General features: G+C 44.6%; 1 protein-coding gene across 1 annotated transcript in view; it reads left to right on the plus strand.

The window, feature by feature from the left end:
• ADGRL4 (adhesion G protein-coupled receptor L4) overlaps window positions 1-19,512 on the plus strand; it is a 238,061-nt gene that overhangs the window by 87,724 nt on the left and 130,825 nt on the right. Inside the window, exons 3-4 of the mRNA XM_068242460.1 lie at window positions 10,950-11,093; window positions 13,311-13,460. Of these exons, the coding sequence (XP_068098561.1) occupies window positions 10,950-11,093; window positions 13,311-13,460 (294 nt within the window). The remainder of the gene's footprint in view (window positions 1-10,949; window positions 11,094-13,310; window positions 13,461-19,512) is intronic.

Genomic DNA, 19,512 nt, shown 5'->3' on the forward strand with positions numbered 1-19,512 from the left:
AAGAAATGGAAAAAGTAAATAACGCTGTCAGTTTTTTGACTCTGTTTAAGAACTTTATATGTTTTTGAAGACTCCTTGGTGCAACAGATGATATACATTCAATTCAGCTATATTGTAAAGCCCATTTTGGGATAATAGCATCGAATTAGCGCAAACTATTATCCTGGCAACGGAGAAGCCATTAGAAGGAAGACCAAGCTCCTCGGATGGATCTCAGCCCTGTTTGCGTTGCACGCTTTGAGGGGTAATTGATAAGCTCGAACTTGTCCGCTTCATTTGAAAAACGACTCAGCCCCAGCTGCTGTAATATAGGAAGGAAAATAGTCCACTGAGCAATTGTTTCGGTGACTGCGTCCTGCCCGGCAAAGGTGACTGACCAGAAGCCTATAATGCGTGAAATAAAATATACATTTTCTGCCGCCTCAGCTTTTTCTCTAATGTGTCTTGATGGTTGTTTTATCATAAGGAAAGCTGACTTCTTTTTTCTAGGCGTGTTACTCTGAAAGGAATGAACACCCTCTATTGCCTTCCACTGAAATCACAGGGACATCTCCTAGTCTGTCTCCTCTGTTACCTGCCAGTGGTGAGAGGCAAAGTGACCAGAAATGAAAAAGATGTGTGTTTTAATTCCAACTCCCGTGGAAAATTAAAATACCTTGGGCAGTGTGTAAAGGGGATAAATATTCTTGTGTTTGTGTTATTACAGCCTGTGTCCTCACTAAGGATTCTTCTTCACTTCATGACTCTGCGACCAGAAGCAGGTGGTTTCCACATACGGCGTCAAAAACGATAGCACAAATGTTATATTGCACAGGGCATGTAAGGGTCAGGCACTGAAGTTTCTGTTTTTACTTTTTTTTCGTATAAAATCCCCTTCAGCGTTAAATTCTAAGCAGATTTGCCGCATTCCGGTGGCAGAACGAGTAATTTATTGCCCAGAAATAGCCCTACAAATTTCCATGACTTTTGCTGCCTAGGGGAGGCAGAGCTGTGCGCAGTAGCGCTGCCTCTTCTGTCAGATACCCCCCCCCCCCCAGTATTTATCTGACCTCCATCACGGGGGACCTGCTCCTGTACGTAATGCAGCAGTCAGGGGTGCAACTAGAAATCACTGGGCCCCCCTGTAAAACTTTGGATGGGGCCCCCCCAGCTGTCATTGCTGGAGGGGGGATCGCTAACAGTATCCCAAGGTGAGGGGGGAGTCGGGGCTCCCCCTCCCCGCTGCTGTTTGTGCATGCTCCCCCTTCCTGCACCTCCTCCTGCTCCTAGAAATTGCCCTTCAGGCTTCTCTCCCTAAGGGCCCCCTGCGGCTGCATCCCTTGCAGGGGCTATTGTTATGCCCCTGGCAGCAGTGTAGCATTATACTGTACGTTACCTGCTCCTGGCGGCAGGACAGGTCCTCTTCACTCATCTCCAGTGCTGCTCATCACCGTGCCATGCAGCCAGTAGCCATGCAGCTCTCGAAGCATGTCACTTGACAAGCAGAGATTGAAATTCCTTGAATTTTGAATTTGAACTTGAAATCGTGATGTGGAAGTTGGAACTCTGCGGAATCCATAAGCTTATCCATGTGCACATAGTTTACTGTTTCGGATTTGAATAGTGATGATCATAATGTGCTAATTACAATTTCATAAAATTTCACGTCATTTTCGGAATTACGATTACAAATCAGAAAAATAGCAATCACAAAATAATTATGCAAAATTTTGTGTAACTACGACAATACAAATTTTTTCGTAATTGAGATCATTTTCACAATTAGGATAATTTTCTTGATGAAATTTTAGTAATTACTAAAAAGATTTTTTCAGGACGAATTTTCACGTAAAACACAAAATACAATTTACAGGATACATCCAAGCATTTAAAAAAAAAAGTGATCCACTTACCTGGGGCTTCCTCCAGCCCGTGGCAGCCGTCCTATGCCCTTGCCGCAGCTCCAGTGGCTCCCGGTCTTCTCCACTGGCGCAGCCGACCTCGCCAGGTCAGGTTCCGGGTCGGCTTGTTCTGTGCTCCACCGCGTGGGTCACGTGGTCTCTCCGACGTTATCAGGACAGTACTGCAACAGGAAAAATCAATAATGTAATAATCAATACACAGAAAGAAACTGAAAGAATGTTATTCATTCGCTATCAAAAAAGGTTCCCCTGACACTGTTACCAGTAATTTCGTGTAATTTTTTTGTTTTACAAAAAAATCTGAAATTACGATTTAACACAAATTACAACACCAAATTACAAAAGTACATGAAATTACAAATTACACAATTACAGATTTTATGATAATTACAAGTAACAATTTAGTTTCATAATTACAAATTTGGTGCCATAATTAAAAAAATTAAAGCGGAATATAACTCTGCATTTCAACTTTGCTCTAAAATATTATTTACAGCATATTATATGCAAAAAGCATTTTTTTTTTTACTAGACCAGCATTGGAAGGGTTAAACACAGAGGTTTAAAGTTCCGTGGAGAGATATGCAGAAGTTCAGATTGTTACATTCTATTTAGTTATATGTATCTATTGATAAATGTTACACACTCTTTGGCTGTCCTCCAACTCCTTCTCAGTCAGAGAGATGAGTCACATTCAACACTTAGATACATTTATGTAAACAAAATGTATCTATGTCAGCTTCCGATGCGTCTGCAGAAATCTCCAGGAACTTAAAAGCCCTGTGTAACCCTTCCAATGCTGGTCTAGTAAAAAAAAAATGCTGGTTGCATATAATATACTGTAAATAATGTTTTAGAGCAAAGTTGAAATGCAGGGTTATATTCCGCTTTAACTACATTTGAACCAGAGACCAGAATTCAGTACCGCAACGTGAGTGTCTGCTGTTGATAAATAAAGACCCGTTATGCCAGGAATCCACTAGCAGCACTTTCTAAGTGCCAGTGATTTGTAAAGTTCTTGCTAATGCAATGCTATGGAGGATTAAAAAAAAATCACATCCCTAAAATCGGATCACACACATAGCATTACATTAGCAAGAGCTTTTCAAATCACAAGCGCTCAGAAAGGGCTTACAACCGGCTGCTAGTGGGTTCCAGGCCTTATGCTGGGTACACACGATGCAATTTTCTGATAGATTTACTGTGAGATCGATTATTTCCAACATGTCCGATCTAATTTACTATTGATGTTTTGAAAGATTTTTCACTCACTTCTATGAAAAATTGTTCGAAAAATCGATCGGAAATAAGATCAGACATCTTGGAAATAATCGATCTGACACAGGGATGAGCAGAAACTACGCCAGTGCAAATTTACTCATGGTAGTTCGCATCTACGCATCGTAGTTCGTAAGGCGACGTTTCAAAACTATGCTTATGAATTTACGCGTATCGAGGTGCCGCTATGCGTAGCTTACGCCCACTATGCGTATTTAACAAGTGTATTGCATAGTGAACTTCGAATCCGGTACTCGCGTCTAATTTTCCGCGTGCGATTATATGCTTACAAATTTACGCATCGGAAAGGGGAATGTACGCATAGAAAAGTTCCTGTTACAAGCATTTGAAGAGAGATGAATGCGTAAAATTTTCTGCATACGCCCATAAGCATACGCATATACTACGCTTCGCACTACGTGTAATTGCGTATTTTGACGCATAGTCTACGAAATGCATACGAAACGAATATTTGATTTTCGAAGCCGTAGTTTGGCGAAGCGTAATTGCGTAAAACTATGCATAGTTCCAGCGTAGCGAAGTTGGCTGACTACGACCATCCCTGATCTGACAGTAAGTCTGTCCAAAAATTGCATCATGTGTACCTAGCATTAGACACAGTAACAAGAACAATAATAGCAGTAATAGTACCCGTAGTAATAATAATAGTAATAATAATAATAACAGACTCTGCTGTTCTGTGCCTATGATTATTAAAGTGGATCCGAGATGAACTTTTACTCCTTGCATAATTGTGTTCCTTTCCTATTGTTTATAGGGCATTCCTCAAGCCAAATACGTTTTTGTTTTGTTTTAATACCCTAATTTCCTATAAACTAAACAAGCCACACCCACAGCTTCTCCAGAGTGCCTTGGCGCTTGCAAGGGATTGTGGGATTTCAGTCTGGGCAGGTGAAAAAGGTGTTACTAGCTATAGATTTCAGAGGCAGAGTTTTCACAATCTGAGAGCTGCAGTGCAGATACAGATCAGTTGCCTGTGTAATGGAGGAGATAAGAGTGGAGTTTTCACAGAATATGCAGATTAGCATGCCTAGATACAGATAAACTTGCCTGTGTGTGTAAGGGCCCTTTTCCACTTGCAATCGCTAGCGTTCACGCTGAACGCTAGCGATTGCTGAATCACAATTACCGGCGATTCCCCGACGTTCGCCGCCGCGATTTTGCTATGCTATGCACTGCATAGCAAAATCGCGGCAATTATCGCTCCGCCGCGCGTTTGCGTTCCCGACAAAAGCGAATCGCGGTAGTGGAAATGACCTACCGCGATTCCTATGTTAAAAAGGAAACCGTAGCGATTGTAAAATCGCTAGCGGTTTGCGGTTTTGCGATTCAGCCAGCGCAAACGCGCTGGTGGAAAAGGGCCCTGATTGTGTAATAGTGACAAGCAGAAAACATGTCTGCTCCCATCGTATCACAGGAAAAAATATTAATATACTGTTGAAGCTGTTTGAAGATAGATTTGCTGTGTAAACTTTAGATAAGATATATAGACAAGTCACTTGTTATATTTAGTTTTTCATCTCGGATCCGCTTTAAGGACTGGGGAAAAAATGTCACTTGTGATTTTTTTTCTATAACTAAAAAAAAAAATTAAGAAATAAAAATTTGTGGATAAAAAATCAAACAAAAAAAGTCCTATTAAAGAAAGTCAGGGTTTTTTTTTTTTTTTTAATCAGTCTCTTTTTTTCCTCCCTTTTGGATACAGTACAGACTGTTCTAATTTACTGTTCTATTATTCTAATGATTGTTTTGTTGGAAGTGGCAATATGAAATTATAATTCCTCCCTGACTGCGAAGAAATGTACATTACGGTCGCCGAAGCAATAATATTCCATTTTATGTCAGGAATTAATTTACGGATCTTCCATGTACGGAAGATGTGAGGAATCTGTGGGCATATGGTGACAGCGAAAAAGTGACATATGGTCATTGTTATTTAGTTTTATTGCATCAAAATAATATAATTTAAAAGTTATTGGTGCATGTGAGCAAAACATATGTGCTGCAATTAGCGACAGCGCTCATTAAGGGACTTTTTATGTGCTTGTCATGACTTTTCCGCTATCTGTGGAGAGCGATGCCGTCTACAAGATCCCGCTGTGGCTTTGCTTGAATCAAATGCCCTTTTTTAATAAGAAATGATTACAACTATATGGAAACTTTAAAGCCCAGCTCAGACCCAACTGGTGTTCTAGGTTTGTATAGGATAAATTCCCTTTAAGGCTACGTTCACAGTGGGTGTTGCAATCTCTGAAAAAGCAGGAATGGAAATGTTGCCCCGCACGTTGTACGACCGTTGTGTCGCATACAGTGAAGCATACAGTCAATAAAAAGTATGCTTCACTGTACTGTTAACATGTTGAGGCAAGGCACTCATTGTTCAACTGAACAGATTACTGTGGCCCTACAACTGGCCCGAGGAAGTGGTCCTAGACCTGTAAAACACATTGCCAGTGCATATTTAATTGTATTGCTGTATGAAGTTGTTATTATTGAGGTAGGCAACCTCTTAGTTTTCTTATTTTTGTTGATTTTAACTTAATATATATGTCCGTGGGATCCTCTTACCCCATTTTGTTAAAGAGACTCTGTACTAAGAAAAATGCCCCTGGCGTACTCACCTCGGGAGGGGGAAGCCACTGTATCCTATCAAAGCTTCCCCCATCCTCCTCCGTCCCGCGGTTTCGCTCTGGCCCATGGAAACACAGCTGACAATTTGTCAGGCTATGCAATATTTACCTTTCCCTGTTCCATCGGGGGCGCTGTTGCGGCTCTCCGCTCAAAAATACGCGGAAACAGTCAATCTCAGTCGGGACCACTCTACTGCACAGGGGCAGGAGACTTTGCGCCTGCGCAGTAGAGCGGACCCGTCTGGGATCAGCTATTTCCGGCTATTTCTGAGCCAAGAGCCGCTACTGCACCTGCGCTGGAGCCAGGAAGGTAAATATTTGCATCCCCACCGTTCGGAAACCATTATTGCTGCTGCCGTGTGACGGAGGAGGACGGGGGAAGCCTCGATAGGATCAGGAGCCTTCCCCACCCCAGGTGAGTACCCCCCAGGGAGTTTTGTTAGTACAGATCCTCTTTAAAGCGTGCATTTTGCAGTAGCGCACTGCATGTGCATGGTCTGTGTTGGGATTCCGCACACTGTACAACTGCACCAGCTGCACTGTAAATGTTGCAAAAGCATTACATTGAAGTGTGAACTTCCGCGTTACTAGGAATGCTTGTTCGGATTCCGCGGAAATTAAATTTCTGCATTTCCGATCGGCAATTGCATTTCCGCATTGGAATTCGGAAATCTGTAATGCAAGTGCAGTAGGCGGATTCGCCGAAATTTTCGCGGAAACTTCCGTCAACGTTAACATTGATTTTCTCAAAAACTACACAGTATTTTTCCCTCTTGTTCCCACTCTTCTTCTTAACATACCCTAAAAATTTGGTGTTTCTAGCACCTACGGGAGCTTTGCTATTAACCTCTAAAGTCGGCGGCCCATGACTGCAATGTAAAATGCAGAAAATCCGCATTACCATATGCAGTATGCCGCCGACTTTAGAGGTTAATAGCAAAGCCCCCATAGGTCCTAGAAACACCACATTTTCGGGGTATGTTAAGCAGAAGAGTGGGAACAAGAGGAAAAAAAGACCTTATAGTTTTCGAGAAAATCAATGTTAACCACTTAAGCTCTCAGTCGTTTTCACTTTATGCATCCGAGCAATGTTCACCTCCCATTCATTAGCCTATAACTTTATCACTACTTATCACAATGAACTGATCTATATCTTGTTTTTTCCGCCACCAATTAGGCTTTCTTTGGGTGGTACATTTTGCTAAGAGCTACCTTACTGTAAATGCATTTTAACAGTAAGAATAAGGAAAAAAAAACTGAAAAAATGCATTATTTCTCAGTTTCCAGCCATTATAGTTTTAAAATAATACATGCCTCCATAATTAAAACCCACGTATTGTATTTGCCCATTTGTCCCGGTTATTACACCGTTTAAATTATGTCCCTATCACAATGTATGGTAACAATGTTTTATTTGGAAATAAAAGAGCATTTTTTCCGTTTTGCATCCATCACTATTTACAAGCTTATTAAAAAAAAAATAGAAATATTTAATCTTTACATAAATATTTAAAAAGTTTAAACCCTTAGGTAAATATTTATGTGTGGCTTTTTTTAATTGTTATGTTTTTTTTTTATTATTAAACATTTGATGTGGGTATTTTTGGGAGGGTGGGATGGAAATAGTATTTGTTTTAGGTAAAAATATGTGTATTTTTATTTTTTTTTACATTTAGACGTAGTTTTACTTTTTGGCCACAAGATGGGAACCTTGAGTTTGTTTACATGACGTCACTCTAAGAGTAACATGTAACCTTAGAGCAGGGGTAGTGAACCTATGGCTCGGGAGCCATATGTGGCTCTTTTGATGGCTACATCTGGCTCACATACAAATCAGTAGGGGCTGATGTACTAAGCTCAAGCAGCGCAGCTTAGTGCGGCAGCGCAAGTAAAATTTAGTATGCACGCTACTGCTGTAACTTACTCGTAACTACCCCCAAAACGAACGGCTGCTCCATTTGTCCCACCCTGGATCCTTTCAGGTCCAGTGACTTTGTAGGACGAGATCACCGCACTTTTATTGGCCCAATAGGCTGCCTGTCACTTGACAGGCAGCCTATTGGGCCAAAGTGCCATGTCCCTGTATCTTGTCCTACAAAGTGAATCAACTCCCAAATCAACTAGCTTATTGTACAAGCTGTTAGTCGGTATTTCTCCTGTCTGGCTTTCAGGGAAATTGCTGATGTTGCTGAAACCCAAGAGAAGCTAAAGACATGTCTGACACTTCCGCTGCCCGGCGGATCAACTGTATACACATCACCATTGCAACAGGGTTGTGAGCCCTCTGCTGCACGTGCACACTTTGCCAGTTTGAAACCTATTGTATGGCTCTCACAGAATTACATTTTAAAATATGCGGCTCTCAGCCAAAAAGGTTCCTGACTCCTGCCTTAGAGGGACATAGGAGGCAGAAAAAGCGAAGCTTCCGAGAGAAGCTGTCGCTTTTTCTGTGGGGGAGAGGAATCAGTGATCGGGCACCATGGCCCGATTCATTGATTCCTGGGCTAACGATCCGCAGCCGATCGAGCGCGTGCACACGCGCGATCAGCCGCGGGAGCGCAAATGGCCTCTTTGACGTACTTCTACGTCAAGGAGGACAAAGTGGTTAAAGTTGGCTGTATACCATTTATGATTAGCAGCACAAGGAATATTATGTTTTTATTGCTAGACTAGTGTTAGACTTACAGGAGCTCTGCATATCCATGCAGATAAAACATTCAGGTATAACTTCTGTTTTAAAGCGCTGCCATGTCTCCCGCTGTACAAATTCACAAAATCTATTTATGAATTCTCATGCTACACACTTTCAATTATGATTGGCCAATAATTGACCATTTTTCCTATCTCCGTGTAGTATGAGGGTTATTAAATATTTTGAGAAGTTTGTGTAGGTAAACCCTCATACTACATGGAGGTTGTAAAGTTGTTCAGTGATTGGCCAATTTTAATTGAAAGTTTGTACCAGGCTTAATACTCTTAGCTGTAAACCCTAAACAAGCATGCCAGTCAGATGTTTCTAACTGACATCTGATTAGAAGGTTAGCAGCGTGCTTGTTTCAGGTGTGTGAGTCAGACTTTACTGTAAACCAAAGTGATCGGCAGGACTGCCAGGTGTGAGAAAACGCGGAGAAGCCGCCGCGTGTACTGGCGGCAGGGCGGCTGATTCCGCGTCCAGCGCGGCGGTTTCCGCGCAGCAACGCATGTCTGGGTCGGCTGGGATCTCTGGTGCACCTGGATGGAGAGCTACACACGTGCGCGCCAAAAGTCAGGACCTTTATGCCAGCAGGAGATGTGTCAGCTGATCAGGATGGTCAGCTGATTCCTGCTGGACTCCTGATTGGCTGAGTGGCTCGGGCGGGGCGGCAGAGTCCTGCAACTATATATACAGCTTGCTTGTCAGTTGCTGGTTGTCTGCCGTTGCGAACACTACGTCAGATCCTGCAGTGTGTTTGAACCAGGTGGACCTGGGAATTCACACTGAGCCAGATTACTTGTACTGTTATTCTGTTTATGCTTAGACTAGTTCCAGGGTGTAGAGACCACGGACCTCACACCCAGACTAGGGAACTTGTGTTATCTATCTGTTATACTTCAGACTAGTTCCAGGGTGTAGAGACCACGGACCTCACACCCAGACTAGGGAACGTGTGTTATCAATCTGTTTATGCTTAGACCAGTTCCAGGGTGTAGAGACCACGGACCTCACACCCAGACTAGGGAACTTGTGTTACCATTCTGTTATACATCAGACTAGTTCCAGGGTGTAGAGACCACGGACCTCTCACCCAGACTAGGGAACCTGTGTTATCAATCTGTTTATGCTTAGACCAGTTCAAGGGTGTAGAGACCAAGGACCTCACACCCAGACTAGGCATTGTTTGATATCTGTTATGACCTATTGCTTTCCTGACTACTCCTCTGATCTCTGATTCGGTACCTCGCATATCTGATACTCTGTTGCCAAACCCTGCTAGCCTTGGATACCAAATCAGCCTTCGGTCTATGTACCTTATCTGACCGTGTGTTGCCGACCTGGCTTGCTCGACCTCGAGAGCCAGGGCCGGGCCGAGGCATAGGCTGGAGAGGCTCCAGCCTCAGGGCGCAGTGTAGGAGGGGGCGCACAATTCATTCAGCTGTCATTCCTAATCATGTATGAAGCAGAAAGAAATAAGAAAAGGGGATACATAGCAGTGACTGCAAGCCAGATAACTAGAGATTAAGGTGTTGGGGAGGTTGTGGGCCCTGTGGCACCTATTAGTGTAATAGCAGTCAGTGTGTGACGGCTGGGGAGGCAGGGATGGAGGGGCGCACTTTGGTGTCTCAGCCTTGGGTGCTGGAGGACCTTGTCCCAGCTCTGTCGAGAGCTATCTCTACTATTAAGAGATAGTCTCCAGATCACTCAGTGACATTTATCTTGATTGTCACTCACTCTCTGGACCTTCCTTATCCCAGCCTGACTCCGCCCCTTGGGGAGTCTAAGGCTACTGGAAGGTTTCCTTTTCTCTAGAGCAGTATTGCCCATACTGTCTCTAATTTCCTGTGCTATACTCAAAGTACTACCGTTACACCAAACACTCACATTATCCAGGTGTCCAGAGGTTAGCAATATATCTGTATTATCGGTGATTCTGCAGATCATCAATAATCGGGTATATATCTGTATTCTTGGTGATACTGCAGCACCAATAATCAGATTCTCTCTGCGTGCTGACACCGATCGTTACACCAGGTAACTGGTATTGTTTAAAATGAACTAAATATGACAGCCACCATTAGGGATGATTAATGAGATACAAATCATTTGTCCTGGCATTTAAATTTTAAGTAAATAATATTAAAAGGTATTACTTTTACAAAACTTTTTTTTCCTGTAAATTATATGGCGCTTGAATTTAGATTAATCAGAATAACTTCTTGACAATGTTCATTGGTCCGAAATCAACCTGCATAACATTTACATGAAATCAGAATGCAAAGAGAAACTATTTATTATTATTATTGTTGTTGTTGTTATTATTATTATTATCTTATCCCTAGCCACTACTGTATGCATAGCTGTTTTATTTAATTTCGTTTGTTTGGTTGTTTTCCTTATGTCTTTGTACCTATTGTTTTGCAGATGACGATGAATGCCACAACACCACCATTTGCGGAGAGAATGCCAACTGCACCAACACGATCGGGAGCTACTATTGCATGTGTGTCTCTGGCTACATCTCAACTGGTGAGGAGAGGTTTACGCCCAATGACGGGACGCACTGCGGTAAGCAACTCGCAATCCTCATCATCTTCCCGCCTATCTGTCCTTCCTAATCCACAATCCAACTAATCAATGATTTATCTCCATGGGAAATTCAGCTCTGTATAAAAGTCCCATAATGCCCAGCATGATTGGTTTAGCAACTGCATCACACCTCCCACAACTTCAGATCAACAGGATCTAATAACTTGACCACCTCCAGAGTCCTACTAAACTAAACCTTAGGAGTCAGAACCTTCTGTCATGCTGGTCCTACCCTTTGGAACACCTTGCCGTGCCCAATGAAGAAAGCTCCAACCCTGGAGACATTTAAACTGAAAACTGAAAAGCCACCTGTTTACTCTGGCATTTATGATCACATAACTTCATCTTCTATAGCACATAACAATCTACTGATCTGAGACAAGCTCATGCACTTTCGGTCTTATGGGTAAAAAAACGGTGCTTTATTTAAAGTCTTATTGTTTTTAAACAATAAGCTATGTATATACACACGATAATTGTCACCCAAAATAGCCAATAACGACCATTTAAGCCAACAACTGAAAATGTACAGAAGCCACTCAAACAATCCTGCTCAGCCATAGGGGGTCCCTAAAGAGGAACTTCAGTGGAAATAATCTAATAAAATACGTGCTTAATTTTTTACAATACTTATGTATAAATAATTTAGTCAGTGTTTGCTCATTGTAAAATCTTTCCTCTTCCTGATTTACATTCAGATCTTGATCACATGGTGACATTTTACTGCTGGCAGGTGATGTCACTGGAAGGAGATGCTGCTTGCATTTTTGGCAGTTGGAAACAGCTGTTATTTCCCACAATACCAACGAGGCTCCCACAGTGTGATGTCAGGACCTCATTGCTGTGAGACACTGACATCACACTGGGGGAGGAGTTTCACCACAATATCAGCCATACAGAGCCCCCGATGATCAGCTTGAGAAAAGGAAAATATTTCTCATGGGAAAAGGGGGTATCAGCTACTGATTGGGATGAAGTTCAATTCTTGGTTAATGTTTCTCTTTAAGGATCTGTCATGCACGATCTTAACGAAACCCGATGTCCGAAAAACACCAATTGCAATGTTACTTCTCCCCTACACGCCCCCTCCATAACAACAGAAGGCAACACTAGCCTGACGGCTAGCAATCTCTGTATAGCCCTGGTCCATAAAATAAATTTCACAGGATCAAACCTGCTTCATCAGGCAATACCGGGAGCAATAACTAGTACTGGTCATTGTAGCTGCCAAGCGCCTCTGACAATGGTGCTTGGCAGCTACACTGATTAGTTATTGCTCCCGTTATTGCCTGATGAAGTGGGTTTGATCCAGCAAAACACGTTGCATTGTGCAACCACAGCGCAAGTGTGCTGGCTGTCCCAGCTGTCACTTCTCCCTTACTTCCCCTGCCCATCATCATAGGTAGCTACAGGTGCGCCTATTAAGTAGCCAGAAGTACCCTCAATGTTAAGTAGGTAGAAGTACCCCCAACTGAAGGGAGATCTGGTCAGTGGAATGACGAGACCCAGCTGAGTGACCTCTCATTTACACTCTCATCAGGACTCTGTATAGGAAAAGAGGGAGGGAGTCACTTGGGGAGGGGAGTGAGCCGCCTTTCCATCATCAGGCGCCTGTAGGAATGTGCCTATAGTGCCTTAAAGAGGAACTCCAGCCTAAACAAACATACTGCCATTAAGTTACATTAGTTATGTTAATTAAAATAGGTAGGTAATATAATCTCTTACCCACCCTGTTTTAAAAGAACAGGCAAATGTTTGATTTCATGAGGGCAGCCATCTTTTTGGTTGAAAGGAGGTGACAGGGAGCATGAGACACAGTTCCAACTGTCCTGTGTGCTGATCACCCCTCCCAGTTGCTAGGCAACGTGAATAACAACATAGGAAATCCCATCATGCTTTGCACAGCATCAGAGAAAAAAAAGCCCGGGCAGTTTTCTTTGATGGGTGGAGCTTAGGTAAAAATGTAGCTAAAAATGATGTTTTGGTAAGAAAAACAAAGTTCTGATGCTGTGAAGAAACACCAAGCCTTTTCAGTTCTGCCAAGTAGATTTTTAGTCCGGTGGTTCACTTTAAGGTAAAACCGGCTCTGATGCTACACTATATTGGTCTCTCTGTCTCTCTTTCTGTTTAACCTCCTACTATTAATGACTATTTTTTTGGGATGTGATTTAATAACCACAAATCATTGTTTTGCAGATTACAATGAATGCCAAAACCCCACTATCTGTGAAGATTACGCCAACTGCACAAAAACCATTGGGGGCTACTATTGCACATGTGTCTCTGGCTACTCTTCCTCAACTGGCCAGAAAACGTTTATGCCCAATGATGGGACATACTGCCAAGGTAAGTAGCTGTGCAATGCTCTTGTTATTAATAAACATTATTATGTGTTCAACACAATATGCATTTAAAAAAGCACAAGCCCGAAATAGGCTTTTAACTTTACTAAAGCAAACTCACTGTGACTCATAGCTGGGCCCTAGTACTCTGTGCACCTTACCTTTGCTACTGAACAGCAAAACAAGACCCGTTTTGAGCTTACAGAGTTTGCCATTAGGTGGCGCTCAAAGCCTATCTGATATTTGGTGACGAAATCAAATATTTTTTCTTAGAAGAAAAAAAAAGATTGCTGAAAAATCTCTTTTAAGCACTAAACCCAATAAATACTTTTATAAAAAATGTACTGAAAAATGCAACTACACTTTCTACATGTTCCCTTTAATAAAATATTATCCCAAGAAGAAAGGATGTCCAGGTGCCTAAAGCAACCAGTCGGCCATTAATATTACATTGCAGCCGGAAAATGTAAGATAGGTTTTTATGCAGTATCACCAATACTGGATCCGCTCTAATAATAACCCTTCCCTGTCTTAAAGCAAACCTGAACTAAAAAATAAGTCAAAAGCAACATACACACGCTATACTTACCTCCTGCAAAGTCTGCTCATCAACCTTCTTCCTCTCCAACGTCCTGTTTATCGACTGTGATCAATGGAACTATCTACTCTCCATTTTAAAAATGGTGATGACCCCGTAACCTGTTCCAGGTCAGCCCTCTGCTAACCACTAATATCTCTTGAGACATAGGGAAACATGGACATTACTTTGCACATCAGTTTTCCTTATAGTTATAAATAACAACAACTGATATAGTGAAAAAGGGCCCTCAGTCAGAACTGTAAGGAATCGTTGTTGAAAGAAAACTGTGAGCTTCTGAAAGGAACTGATGGTGAGGCAAGTATGTAATATATATTTGCAGGTACATTCATGTGTTTATTTTAAATATTTTTAATTGATTCAGGTTCCCTTCAATAACAACTAAGATTGTAATTTCAACTAACACAAAATTTGTGTTCTTTAGTTATCAAACTTCACAGAACTACAGCAGTTCTGTGAAAAACAAGGGATAACAACAGGGCCGGTTCTAGACTATTTGCCGCCTGAGGCAAACTTGTGAGAATACAGTGGGTGGCATTGCAGGAAGTAACGACAGCGGAACGCACGCTGGAACGCCGAAGAGGTGAGTCATCCCCGCCCACTGCCTCTCACTAATAGCGGCGGCTGCTGAACTTTAAAAGCTGGAGAGGGAGCGCAGATCGGGTGACCCAGTGCCCAATACCCCCTTCCTGCCCGCTACCCCCTCTAGCTCGGCGGCCCCACGGCCAGGCCCCCCTCCCCCCCTTTCCCTGGACGTGCAGCCTGAGGAAATTGTTTCACCCCGCCTCATTGGCGAACCGGTCCTGGATAGCAATAAAGTTGATTGAGGCTTGTGAAAAAGAAAAAAAAAATGCAGCTGTGTTTGCAACAAAGATTGTTCCAACAAGCCTTAATTCAGGGGGATGAATACTTACACAACCAATGAATTATTATTATTTTTTTTAAGTTTATTGACTTTAAAGTCAAGTTAATATTTCACTCATTGGAACACTTTGGAGTGCTGACCAGACTCAAAAGCTTACTCCCCACCCATAAATCCTGTCCTCTCTTCCTCAAGCATGTGCAGAGGACTACCATTCAAAACCACATGTGGAATTTTCCTATAAATGGTGCGCACATACACTGGCTATGGGGCAGCATGGTTAAGGATAGTTAAAAATAACCCTTACATTCAGTTGCAACTAGTGTTGGGCGAACAGTGTTCGCCACTGTTCGGGTTCTGCAGAACATCACCCTGTTCGGGTGATGTTCGAGTTCGACTGAACACCTGATGGTGTTCGGCCAAACCGTTCGGCCATATGGCCGAACTAAGAGCGCATGGCGCTGTGATTGGCGGAACGGGTCACGTGGTTTGGACCTGAACGCGCTCTGATTGGCCGAACGGGTCACGTGGTTCGGGTAAATAAATACCCGATCCACGTCATTTCTCCGCCATTTGTCTGTGGGTTTAGCTTTGGGTAGGCAGGCAGGGTAGTTCTCTCTCCAGCCAGGCTAGCCAGGGTCCCCCCAGTCATTGTGTCGCTGCTGGGAACAGTAGTACCGCTCACCCACACTATATAGCATTGTGTTTACTGCCACTCTGTGTACACCGCTCACCCACCACTGTATAGCATTGTGTTTACTGCCACTCTGTGTCTCTGCTGGGAACAGTAGTACACCGCTCACCCGCCACTGTATAGCATTGTGCTCTGTGTCGCTGCTGGGAACAGTAGTACACCACTCACCCACCACTGTATAGCATTGTGCTCTGTGTCGCTGCTGGGAATAGTAGTACACCGCTCACCCACCACTGTATAGCATTGTGCTCTGTGTCGCTGCTGGGAACAGTAGTACACCGCTCACCCACCACTGTATAGCATTGTGCTTTGTGTCGCTGCTGGGAATAGTAGTACACCGCTCACCCACCACTGTATAGCATTGTGCTCTGTGTCGCTGCTGGGAACAGTAGTACACCGCTCACCCACCACTGTATAGCATTGTGCTCTGTGTCGCTGCTGGGAATAGTAGTACACCGCTCACCCACCACTATATAGCATTGTGCTCTGTGTCGCTGCTGGGAATAGTAGTACACCGCTCACCCACCACTGTATAGCATTGTGCTCTGTGTCACTGCTGGGAACAGTAGTACACTGCTCACCCACCACTGTATAGCATTGTGCTCTGTGTCGCTGCTGGGAATAGTAGTACACCGCTCACCCACCACTGTATAGCATTGTGCTCTGTGTCGCTGCTGGGAATAGTAGTACACCGCTCACCCACCACTGTATAGCATTGTGCTCTGTGTCGCTGCTGGGAATAGTGGTACACCGCTCACCCACCACTGTATAGCATTGTGCTCTGTGTCGCTGCTGGGAACAGTAATACACCGCTCACCCACCACTGTATAGCATTGTGCTCTGTGTCGCTGCTGGGAATAGTAGTACACCGCTCACCCACCACTGTATAGCATTGTGCTCTGTGTCGCTGCTGGGAACAGTAGTACACCGTGCAATAGCACCTGCCGGCCACAGAGTAGTTTCAATTATTGTGGGGAGTCCAGTGCGGTGAGAGGTCCATCAAACCCCTCATATGAGTTCCAATCAATCGTGCAATCCACATCGGACTCGACCCTTTATAGATGATTCAACTGATTTTTATTGTATCCATTAGCGGTGATATAGCACACTGAAAGCACAACGTTTCGGGCAAAGGCCCTTTCTCAAGTGGAGCACTTGAAAAAGGGCCTTTGCCCGAAACGTTGTGCTTTCAGTGTGCTATATCACCGCTAATGGATACAATAAAAATCAGTTGAATCATCTATGGAGGGTCGAGTCCGATGTGGATTGCACGATTGAACAGTAGTACACCGCTCACCCACCACTGTATAGCATTGTGCTCTGTGTCGCTGCTGGGAATAGTAGTACATCGCTCACCCACCACTGTATAGCATTGTGCTCTGTGTCGCTGCTGGGAACAGTAGTACACCACTCACCCACCACTGTATAGCATTGTGCTCTGTGTCACTGCTGGGAATAGTAGTACACTGCTCACCCACCACTATATAGCATTTCTGTACTGCCACTGTACTGCTGCCAGTCAGCGTGTAGTTTAAGGATAAGTGAAATGAAGAAGAAATCCTGTGAAAGAGGGAGGGGCAAGGGAAGAGGTGTTTCCCCTGACGGTTCACGTACAGGCCACAGTGGAGCACCGAAGAAAACCCACTCAATACCGCCCATGTTGTCCAGGAAATCAACCCTCACAAATCCAAAAGAACAGGACCAGATAATTAATTGGATGACCTCTCAAGCGTCCAGCAGTGGGTTAAGCAGCACCAGCACATCACGCACGAGGTCCGAGTCCTCAGCCAGTTACAAGGAGCCAGTGGGCACAAAGCTGACACAACCGGCAGCGACACCACGCACACAACTGCCAAATAACCAGTCCAAAGAATTTCCTCAGGACACAATGTTGTATTCGCAGGAGCTATTCCCAGCCCAACAAACTTCCACCTTTCAAAGGTCAATGGAACAGCCAGAAATGTTGTGCCCGGATTCACAACCATTTAATGTGGGAAATGCACCGCGCACTGAAATGCAAGGCGAGTCCGAGGACTTTGAAACCCAAATCCCAGAGCAAGTTGGGCAGGAGGGGTTTCAATTGCAGGAGGTCGGCCGAGAAGATCTGGAAGACGACGTTGGAGTGAGCTGCGCAGAGGTTGTTCTGGGGAGCTCTACTCCACGGTGGCGGCCCACAATCACATGTGACGAGTTTGAGGAGATGGAAGAGGAGGGTTTGGACAATGTGGACAGAGACCCAGATTTTGTATGTGAAGGAGAACATCGCCGTCGTAGCAGCACAGATGAGTCTGTTGAAGAACCCACTGCTGCACGAGTTCACCTTGTGCCACAAGGTAGGCGGCGCGAAATTTTAGGCACCACAAGCGTGGAAGTTCAAGTGAGACGCAAATGAGGCGCAAACAGAAATCGCCAGCAAGGCAGGTGCTCCAAAGTCTGGCCTTTCTTTGAAGACTGCAGTGAGGATGGTACCATGGTGATTTGCAAGGTGTGCAAGACCCGCCTGAGCAGGGGGAAAAATATTAACAACCTCTCCACCACCAGCATGACCCGCCACATGGTATCCAAACATCCCACTCTGTGGGCAAACGCGGCAGGACAGGGTACCAGCAACACTGCCTCCCTTGGGGTCACCTGACTCACCACTAGACCCTCCTCAGCAGCAGCAGTAGCCCAGCCATTGCGTGGTTCACAACAACATTCACAAACATCAGACGACGCTGACATTGTCACTTTCCGGAATAGTGCTCTTGAGGTCTCCCAGTCTTCATCAAACACAACAACCAACAGCCCTTCAGTGTGCAGCCCTACGGTTCAGTTGTCTGTCTCGGAGATGTTTAAGCGCAAGAGGAAATTGCCAGCAAATGACCCCCGGGCCTTGGCACTAACAGCCAGCATAGCCAAGCTTCTGGCCTCCGAAATGCTGCCATATCGAGTGGTGGAGACAAACAGCTTCAAGGGCATGATGTCAGTGGCCATCCTACGTTACGTGGTTCCCAGCCGCTACCACTTTGCGCGCTCTGCAGTGCCTGAGATGCATGAGCACGTGGTCAGCAAAATAACCCGAAGCTTGAAGAATGCCGTTGCCTGCAAGGTTCACCTCACCACTGACACCTGGACGAGTGCGTTCGGCCAGGGTCAATACATCTCCCTTACCGCGCACTGGGTGAACCTTGTGGAGCCTGGCAGCGATTCCTCACCTGCTACGGCGCGGGTGTTGCCCACGCCGCAAACAGCTGCACCGCCGTCCCTCCCACTGGATAACAACAGCAGCACCTACCTCTCTGACTCCTTCTCCTCCAACGCATCTCAAAGCTGTTCCTCATCCGGAAACGCTAACCCAGCAGCAGTAGGATCGTGGAAGCAGTGAAGCACAGCTGTTGGCATGCGTCAGCAAGCGTTGCTGAAGCTGATCTGCCTTGGGGATAAGCAGCACACAGGGGAGGAAATTTGGAGGGGAATAAAGGAACAGACGGATTTGTGGCTGGCACCGCTGGACCTGAAACCAGGCATGGTTGTGTGTGATAATGGGAGTAATCTCATTCGCGCTTTAAGGTTGGCTAAGCTGACACACATCCCTTGCCTGGCGCACGTGATGAACCTAGTAGTTCAGTGGTTCCTGAGGACATACCCAGGCGTGGCCGATCTTCTGTTGAAGGTGCGACGAGTGGCCAAACATTGTAGAAATTCCAGTACTGCTTCGGAGCTGCAGGAGCGCTTCAATCTCCCCCACCATCGCTTGCTGTGTGATGTCCCTACGCGCTGGAATTCTACGCTGCACATGCTAGCCTGCTTTTGCGAGCAGAAGAGTGCAGTGGTCCAGTACATGACGGCGCAGTACCGAGGCGCATCCGGACAGCTGCCAAGCTTCTGTGGATCCGATTGGGCCAACATGTTGGACCTCT

This window comes from Hyperolius riggenbachi, chromosome 6 (genome assembly GCF_040937935.1).
Source record: "Hyperolius riggenbachi isolate aHypRig1 chromosome 6, aHypRig1.pri, whole genome shotgun sequence".
Lineage (NCBI taxonomy): Eukaryota > Metazoa > Chordata > Amphibia > Anura > Hyperoliidae > Hyperolius > Hyperolius riggenbachi.